This window comes from Dermacentor silvarum, chromosome 9 (assembly GCF_013339745.2).
Source record: "Dermacentor silvarum isolate Dsil-2018 chromosome 9, BIME_Dsil_1.4, whole genome shotgun sequence".
In the NCBI taxonomy this organism is placed as follows: Eukaryota; Metazoa; Arthropoda; class Arachnida; order Ixodida; family Ixodidae; genus Dermacentor; species Dermacentor silvarum.
Genome location: NC_051162.1, coordinates 8,167,912 through 8,177,522, shown reverse-complemented (window position 1 = coordinate 8,177,522; position 9,611 = coordinate 8,167,912). Strand labels below are relative to the sequence as shown.

At 54.2% G+C, this 9,611-nt stretch overlaps 1 protein-coding gene across 1 annotated transcript; it reads left to right on the top strand.

Moving 5' to 3' along the window:
• The first annotated feature begins 218 nt into the window (after window positions 1-218).
• On the top strand, window positions 219-4,960 carry LOC119464972 (uncharacterized). Its single transcript, XM_037725828.1, has 3 exons — window positions 219-224; window positions 1,163-2,107; window positions 4,877-4,960. Exons 1-3 carry the CDS (start codon window positions 219-221, stop codon window positions 4,958-4,960), a joined length of 1,035 nt encoding a protein of 344 aa, XP_037581756.1.
• The last annotated feature ends 4,651 nt before the right edge of the window (window positions 4,961-9,611 follow it).

Below are 9,611 nucleotides of genomic sequence, written 5' to 3'. Positions count from 1 at the left end.
CAACAACCGGCCAGATTTGTCCAAAAGCTCGTCTTCCTGTTAAGTTACTCTTTTGCATGTTTCATTCACTTCCATTTCATTTCATTTGATTACCTTAAAGACCCCATTGAAGGGGTATTACATAAGGGGTGGGTACATACATAAAAAAATTGAAAGCCATATTTTATTACAATGCAAGGCAATTTGTTACGGTGTTCAAAAATGTGGACGGACAAGTTATGACTGTGAGTTCATTAGAAAGGCCGTTGCAGGTTGTTGCTGCACGAAAAAAGAACGAAGACGAAAAAGTGACGGTGCGCGTACGCGGGCGCGCCACTTGTTGCGGGTGACCGCTGCGACTGGAGATGCGTGCCGCGGGGAGAATATATGGTGGCTTGCCGAGCGAGCTGTAAGAAAACTTGTGAAAAAGGCAAAGACTAGCAATGCGGCGACGAGATGCAAGCAATGATAAACCGGATTCTGTTTTCAGTGCCGATATGCTGACTTCGTAAGAGTACTTAGAATGAATAAATCTTGCATCTCGATTTTGAAGTGATTCAAGTTGATTGATGAGCTATACTGGATGCGGGTTTGAAATGGGGGATGCGTATTCTAGTTTCGTCCTGACGAGAGACTGATAGGCTAGTAATTTTACATTTTGAGGGGCGTGGCGCAAATGGCGTTTTAAAAAAAGTGGTCGCAGTTTCACCTGAAAGGCGAAGCATCAATTGCGCTAGCAAATTTCTAGAGAGCTATACAGAGTAATAATATTAGCTTTATCAGCTGTATAAACTTGGACATGCAGCAGCACCGGCAACACGCAGAACTGATGTCGACGCCGTCGGCGTTTTGCCCGCGTTCGCTCAAAATGCGTGCGGCGTTGGTGACTGTTGCCGGAGCCTCTGATATAAATAGGCACTTGGTGCCGCAGCTAAACATCGCCTCCCTTCCCTCCCCCCCCCCTTCCTCCACGGCCTGTCGCGCGTCGAAAGAAGGCACGTTTGCTCTACATATATGGTGCCATCTGCGCGCTTGTCTAGCGCAGCCGTTTTTCGCGGCTAAGATGGCAGGGGCGCCCCCAGCTTCACCGGCGCAGCAGACCGACCACCCGCGGCGTTCCCTCGTACGCAGCTCGTCGCGCAAACGCGCGGTGAGCGTCGCCTGCCCACGATCTCTGTGGCAGCTCATCGCCAGCGCTGAGGCAGTGCGGTTGCACCACGAGCAGGCGCAACGCCTCTGCCGGGCCATCAGCGAACGGCCGACATCTACTGCCTCCACAACGACCACCTCCGAAACGGGGATGTTCGCGACGCCGCCTCTTTTGACGAACGTCCCGGCCAAGCAGCTGCACGAGATCGCCGGGAACCTGCCTACTTCGGGATCCTCCTGCTCCGCTACCGCCGCTGCTGCCTCCCTGGCCACTGCGGCGGCTCGGCAGACACCATCGACCGGCACCCTCGATACAGCCGTTGCGCCCTCGACAACCCCCACGAGCTCTTCGGATGTACTGCTTGCAGGGGATTTCATCGCTGTTACGGGGTTGCCGGGCGCGTCTCCCGTCGAACCGCAGTACGTCTCACTGCCGATAGACGTAAACCTCGAAGATATGGACACCACTACTACACGTAAGCGTTCGCATCCCAGCGAGCTCGGTAGTGATGATGAGGGTGCCTCGCGCAAGCTGCAAGCAGTCGGGACTGCGCCACACATTGCATCGACGACTAAATTGCCGCCACGTGTCTCAGGTGAAGACGATCGACACTTCACCCCGGCTAGTGGCATTACCACCGAGGGCGAGTTTCAGCAGGTTCTTTCAAAGGCGCAGAAACGCCGCCAGCGTTCTGCGTTGCCACCGGGCCTAGCCGCGAACAGCGTCCCTTCTCCCGGGACCGAGCCTGCCGTCCCTCCTGCCGCACGACCTACGGCTCCCTGTAGTTCACCTGCGCCTACTGCACCTCCTGCCGTGGATCCCGTTGCTACTGCCGGGGTTCCCACAACTTCTGTACCCACCTCGCCACTGACAGCCCGCACAGTGCTGTTTCGTCCGGCACACAACGGTGCCGCCTTTCCCCGTACCTCCCGCCTCGGCCTCGCGCAGGCGCTCTCCGCGCTGCCTGAAGTAAAGGAGGTACGCGTGAACACGAAGAAGAACATTGTGGCTGCGGACGCGGCATCGCCGGAATGGACGGAGCACCTGCTGGCCACGTCAGAGATCGCCGGGATGCCCGTGACCGCGTGCCTTCCGGCCGACCGCACCCAGAGCAGCGGCGTGGTGCAAGGCGTACATGGCAACTACGGCGATGAGGACCTGCTGGCTGCCGTATCGTCGAAGGTACGGGTGGTCGCGGCTAAGCGACAGGGCACCATCCTGGTGCTGCGTTTTGCTGCCCCGTTCCCCCCCTCAAGGATCTACCTCTTCAGCATGCCCTTCGAGGTGCGGCCCTCCCGGCCTCGCCCTCTGCAGTGCCTAAGTTGCGGGTGCTACGGGAACGCCACAGCAACCTGCCAGAGACCGGTACGGTGCCTGCGGTGCGGTGGCCCACATCAGACGCAATCGTGCTGTTCGAGCAGGGTCAGATGCCTGCATTGTGGAGGACCACATCCAGCCGACTCGCCAAACTGCCAGCTATGGCAGAGAGAACGGCGCCTGGCCACGATAAAGGCGTCAGCTCCCACACACCTGTCGCATCGCGAGGCCCAGGCGGTCTTACGGGCTACCCCCACCACCAGCTCAGCAGCAGCTGCTTCTGGACCGCCACGTGTTACACCGACCGGAGGCAAAACCTACGCTGCAGCACTCGGTGCTGCTGACAAGGAGGCCACGACCTCTACAAACCACCCCCAACCCCGCTTGCAGCAGCGTGTACCACAGGCAGGCGCAAAGAAGTGGGGCAGCATCAAGCTAGGGCCGTCCCCGAAGGAGGCTCCTCAGTCCACCAGCGATGAGGAGAACAAGAACCTGCGACTCCTCCTCAGGGCGATCGCCTATAGACAACCAACAGCTGCGTTCTATCTGCCTCAAGGCAGGTGGCGTTCCCCCACCCAGTAGTCAACATGGCTAGTCCCCTCCCGCCTGCAGCAGGACATTGTCGCCGCCGTCCGACTGTGCTCCAGTGGAACGCTAACTCGTTGCGGCGGCGGCAGGCAGACCTCTCCATGCACCAATTGCGGAGCGAGTACGATGTGCTTGTTCTGCAGGAGGTGTACGCTGCTACAGCCAACCTTCGTCTTCCTGGATACGTGGGCTACAGCAGCCTCACTTCATCATCACCAGCCTCCTCCATGATCGGATGAGACTCTTGCTGCTTCTCCTTCTCTTCGCTTCCTTTCAACATCTTTATCTCCTTTTTCCCCTTCCCCTGACGCTGCGCCGTGCTCCCTATTGGGCAGCAGAAATAAGCGTCATTTTTCTTCTTCAATAAAATCACTACTACTACTACATATATGGTGATTGTAGAAGAGGAAAGACAGACAGACAAAGAACTTTATTTGTGGTCCTGAGGAACCGCTTTAGGGTGCCTCCCTTTTCAGGGAGTCCCCGTAGCCGTCGCGGGCCGCACCCACGTCGGGGTCGGAAGATCGTGGTCCTCCGCCCTGTCGCAGGCCCTCTGGACAGCCCGTAGTTGCTCTGAGAGGTCGCCGCTCTTAAGGGCTGCCTCCCAGTCCGTTAGAGTGGTAAACGATGAGCTGCGTAACGCAGGGCATTGCCAGAGCATATGAGATAAAGAGCAGTACGCCTCTCCACAGTCTGGACAGTGGGGATCTACATTAGGCGCGAAGAAGTGACTAAATCGGCCCCTGGAGGGGAACGACCCCGTTTGGAGCATGCGAAAGGCCGACGATTGTGGTCTAGTGAGTTTAGGATGTGGTAGTGGAAAGGCCCGCCGAGCAAGTTGATAATGTGCCAAGATTTCATGGAAGGTGAGGAGCGAATCCCTGTACAGTCCTAAGTCGCCGCCCGTGAGTCTACCGGAACCACCGCGGTGTGTTATACCTCGCGCGCAGTCATGGGCTAACTCATTGGCGTTAACAACCTCAGAGTGCACATTGATTCCCATATGGGCCGGGAACCATTTTATGATATGAAAACCAGCAGCCCCCTCGGTGCCGAGGATGGCCGCCGCCTCCTTTGATATCGAGCCGGAGGCGAACGCTCGGGCTGCAGACCTAGAGTCTGTAAAGATATGGGTACGTAGAGGGTCCTTCAGTGCTATAGCTACAGCAACCTGCTCGGCTACTGTTGCAGAAACCTTCCCCACGGATGCTGAGTTAATGAGAGAGCCATTGGAATCAACCGAAACTGCGACATAGTGATCAGAACGCCCGTACTGGGCGGCGTCAACGAAACATGCAAGATTCGGAGTGGCCGCAGCCACTTTTAATAGTGAACGAGCCCGGGCTACCCGGCGCCCTACATTGTATTGAGGGTGGACGTTACGTGGCAGGGGATCTACCTTGAACGTATCTCTGACCATGGGTGATAGGGTCGCGTTGCGCTCCATGATTTCCTGGTGACCGCATCCAACGGATTCTAGGATGCGTCTCCCGCTCGCGATGATGAGAGTCGTATTATTTGGGCCACTCGTTGGGCCTCGATCACCTCTGACAGGGTGTTGTGCATGCCTAGTTGCATGAGACGCTCGGTGCTGGTAGTGAGTGGTAAACCCAGCACGCGCTTGATGCTTTTGCGCATGAGGCCGTCGATTTTGGCCTCTTCCCGTTTAGACCAGCGCAAAGCGGAAGCTACATAGTTAACGTGGCTCATAAGAAACGCGTGGTAGAGCCTGAGGAGATTGCTTTCACTTAAACCCCCCCGGCGGTTCGAGACCCTGAGGATAAGCCTAAGCATGTTCTCCGTCTTGGTGGTGATCTCTGAGTTGCCCCCGAGCGATTCCAGCAAGAGTCCGAGGACCCGGATGGTATCCACTCTGGGGATTTGTTCTCCGTTCCTCGTATAGACGGCTATGGGAACTTGATCTAAGGGTGTGGAGCACCTAACCCCCCGTCTGGTGGGCCTATACAATAGAAGTTCGGACTTGGTTGGTGACAGACTCAGGCCCGTGTCTAGTAGGAAGTGTTCTGTGATGTCGAGCGCCTCTTGGAGCGCACTCTCAACTGCAGCGTCAGACCCTCCCATGCACCACACGGTAATATTATCCGCGTAGAGGGCGTGACCAGTTCCTGTTACTGTGGCCAGTCTTTCCGAGAGGCCCTTCATGGCGATGTTAAACAGTAGGGGAGAGATGACCGCCCCTTGCGGAGTGCCTCTCGCTCCCAATGTAAATTCCTTGGATTTGACCTGCCCTATTTTGACAGTGGCCTTGCGATCCCTGAGGAAGGAGCTAACATACGCATGGAATCGTGACCCCAGGCCCAGGTCCGAGATCGCGTCTAGCACGAACCGGTGCGAGATGTTATCAAAAGCCTTGGACAAGTCTAGAGCCAGGATGCCCCTAGTGTCTCTAGTGTCATCATCAAGGATTTGCCTCTTTATAAGCAGCATGACGTCCTGTGTGGAGAGTGCCGGCCGAAAGCCGACCATGTTGTGAGGGAATAACTCATTAGTTTCTATGTGCTTAGATATACGGTTGTGAATGGCATGTTCGGCCACCTTGCCTACGCAGGACGTAAGTGAGATGGGCCGCATGTTCTCCGGCGCAAGAGGTTTGCCTGGCTTCGGGATGAGCACCACTGAGGCTGTCTTCCAGGAGTCGGGAACGAGGCCCGTTTCCCAGATTTTATTGACTTCCTCGGTGAGCAACGCTACTGAATGTCCGTCCAAGTTTCGGAGAAGCTTATTGGAGATTCCATCCGGGCCCGGTGCAGAGCGACCGTTGAGCGTTTGGAGCACCTCCCAGATTTCGGATTCTGTGAAGGAGGCGTCGAGCTCCCCCTCTGCGCCCCCCCGGTAACGAGGATAATCCCCGTCACAGGAGGGGCCCAGCGGGAGATACTTTTCGGCCAACTCTTGCAGGAGGACGTGTTCAAAGAGACGCCTACTTCTGCAGCCCTTAAGGGAGCACAGCGCAGAACGCGCGTTTTTTCTCCGCCGTGCGTTCACTCCCCGTGAAAGCGCGCGTCCCTCGCGCCCTTTCACTCGCACATACAGCGTTCGGCGCGCGGCGACGATTTCATCTCCATTGACGTCATACGGAACCTCACGGCGACGGCGACGCCGACGGCAGAAATCTGCTTTTGAGTGTCCATATACTTGCTATCGCAATAAAACCGAGCGTTTCGTTAGCAGATGAAACGATGTTCGCAATGTGCGTTGCCCAGGTTAAATCGCTACAAAGGGTTGCTCCGAGATATTTGTAGGAAGGAACTAGTTCAAGGTAGGCGCCAGCAATTTGGTACGAGAAAACAAGTGGATTTCTACGGCGGTGGAAGGAGACAGTTTTACATTTATTAGGGTTTACTTCCATTAGCCAAGTATTGCACCATTCTTGCACACTTCCGAGGTCGTTGTCGAGATACGTGTTATCGGAAACGCTGTTAATTTTACGATAAATTACGTAATCATCTGCAAACATACGGATTTTAGAAGATACATGCATTGATAAGTCATTAATGTAAATTAAAAATAGAAGTGGACCAAGGACGGACCCTTGAGGGACGCCCGAGGTTACGGGGATAGAATTAGATATTTGATTGTTGACATAGACTGATTGTGAACGGTTACTTAAGAATTCTTTAATCCATGCTAAGATATCGGCATTAAGATGTAACGCGGCAAGTTGTAGTAGTAGACGCTCATGAGGAACTTTCTCAAAAGCTTTTGCGAAATCTAGGAAGATGGCGTCAGTCTGAAAGTTTGAGTCAAGGTTAACATGTAGGTCGTGAACAAACATAGCTGGCTGCGTTTCGCAGGAAAAACCTTTCCTGAAGCCATGCTGCGCAGGGTAAAAAAATGGTTAGTATCAAGGAAGTCCATGATATGTGTGTAGATGATATGTTCAAGGATTTTGCAGGGTACACTGGTTAATGAGATGGGGCGATAATTTAATAGGGAGCGTTTGTTACCCGATTTGTGGAATGGAACGACCTTTCCATGTTTCCAATCTGGAGGCAGCATGCCTGTTGAAAGTGACTGAAAATAGTAGACAGAGATTGTCATAGCCAACTCGCGGCGAGCAGCCGTAGCAAAACAGCACACTTGATACCGTGGAAAAACACTGACCTTTATTTCCTACGCACTCATCTTTTATAGCAACCTAGTGATGACGTAACACGCCGCATATGAAATCTGTTAGTGATACAACATCAACACATCAGCGCGTATTCCGGTGGCTATTATGTTACACTCCTCCCCACCAACGAACAAAAAAAAGAAAAACAACGCTAGTTTAGCGGCCTTCGTGGTCAGAAACGCACAACTGTTTTTTTTTTGTCCTCGTGCTTCTTCGCAGCATTGGCGTACTGTCATGGGTAGTAGGCACAACCAGATCGCATGTTACTGTTGTTCCACTTTCACTGCATGTTTCAAGATACGGCTCAGCAACGGGATTCGGTTGCTCTGACTCACAGTTGCTGGGTAGCGGAACTAGTTGCACAGCCGGTTGCACACCCGCCCGTTCCGACACGCACTCCGTGGTTGACGAAGCTTGTTGCACAGGCGGTAACCCTGGCGGCGGTGAAGAAGTCTGCCGCGCAGGCGGCAGTCCAGGAGGCGCACTAAATGGGGCGAAGTTCGGTCGCAGGTGTTCTTGATGGCGCCGTCAACACCTACCGTCTGACAAAACGACATCAGCGATGTTATCGGTGGCTCTGTCAGTCACTCTTGCTGGCTTCCAGGTTGGCCCCGAACGGAAAATCCGTGCGCAGATGTAGTCTCCGGGTCTTACGGGCGGCGTGGTTCGAGGTCCACCATCATGAACAATCTTTTGCTTGAGCTGCTTGAGCAAGACCTTAGCTCTCATGCAACAACGTTAGAGCAGTCTTTAACTTACGGCCCATGATCAGCTCCGCTGGTGAGCACCCGGCAGTTTCGTTTGGAGTAATCCTGTAATTGAAGAGAATACGAGCAAGTTGGCATGTAAAACTCCCTTCAGTCGATTTCTTTAGCTTTGACTTGATGCACTGAACTGCGCATTCTGCAGCCTCGTTTGACGCTGGATGGTATGGAGGTGTCAGTACTTGTTTGATGCCATTTCAATGCACGGAGCTTCTGAATTGCTCACTCACGAACGCTGGTCCGTTGTCGGACACCACTACATCTGGCAATCCGTGAGTGGCAAACAACCCTCAGGCATGAGACAGTTGCCTCTGCCGATGGTGTAGATATAGGCACGGCCTCTATCCACTTTGAAAATGCATCGATAACGACCAGCAAGTAGCAGTTCTTCAAAGGTCCAGCGAAGTCAATATGAAGGCGAGACCATGGTCTGTCCGGAAACGGCCATGGCATCATCGCTACTGGCCGCGCAACCCTCTGGTGTTCTTGGCAGACCTGACACTGGCGAACTGCAGCAGTAATGTCCTCGTGGAACGAGGACCACCAGACATGACTCCTGGCGATAGCCTTCATCTTGGTCATTCCAGGGTGCCCCTCATGAAGGAGTCGCAACACTTCTTGCTGCAATGCACTTAGGATGATCACCCGCGATCCGAGAAGTATACAGTCTTCTTGCACGCTCATCCGAAGTTTTCGATCTGCGTAGAACTTGAACTCAGGGTCACGTAGCTCAGCTCCAGACCATAAGGCATCTCGTAGCTTCGCTAAGGTTGAGTCCTTGTACGTAGCTTCCGCGACTACAGTCGACCGCAGTACCCGAGGATAAGCAGCCTCCAGCATGAAAACTTCCGCTGGCCTCTCCACAGCTTGAGCGTACACTGGTAGTGGTCGGCGACTCAAACCATCCGCGTTGGCAATGCTTGCTCCCGGCCGGCACATGAGCTTGTAGTTATATGCTCCAAGCATCAGCGCCCAACGCATGATACGCGGTGAACACATCTCAGGCACGCGCTTGTCCGGAGCGAGCAAGCCCAGTAATGGTTTATGGTCCGTAATTGCCTCGAACTGGCGTCTTCAGAGGTATTGTCGGAACTTGGTTACGCCAAACATGAGCGCAAGAGCCTCCTTGTCGAGATGACTGTAGTTCCGCTCGGCTGGCGCGAGACTTCGTGATGCAAATGCGATTGGTTGTTCAGCCCCCGAGTCTTCCCTATGAGCCAGAACGGCGCCAACGCCGTACGGTGACGCATCGCATACGAGAACCACGGGTTTCTTGGGGTCATAATGCGCCAGCACTGCTGCTGAAAGAAGTAGCTCCTTGCTCCTTTTGAAAGCACGTTTGTGATCCTCACGCCACTTCCAAGGCACCTTAGCCACAAGCAGCTCGTTCAAGGGATGCAACACACTAGACAGCCCCGGCAGAAACCTGCGGTAAAAGTTGACTAGACCTAGGTAACTCTAATGCCTTGACATCTTTGGGTCTAGGGGCCTTCAGCACAGCCTCTACCTTTTCAGGGTTGGGTTGAAACCCGGCAACCGTGACAACGTGACCCAGGTATTGAACTTGCCGTTCCAGGAACGTACACTTATCAAGCTTCCATTTAAGCCCAGCTTGCTTCAGTTGGCTTAGGACTAGGCCCAGATTTGTTAGATGGTCCTGGTCGTAGCGTCCAGTCAC

Excerpts from the sequence above, each read along its gene's own strand:
- LOC119464972 (XM_037725828.1), top strand. Across the intron at positions 2,108-4,876 it reads CGCTGCCTGAAGTAAAGGAG|CAAGAGTCCGAGGACCCGGA; the intron begins GTACGCGTGAAC and ends GAGCGATTCCAG.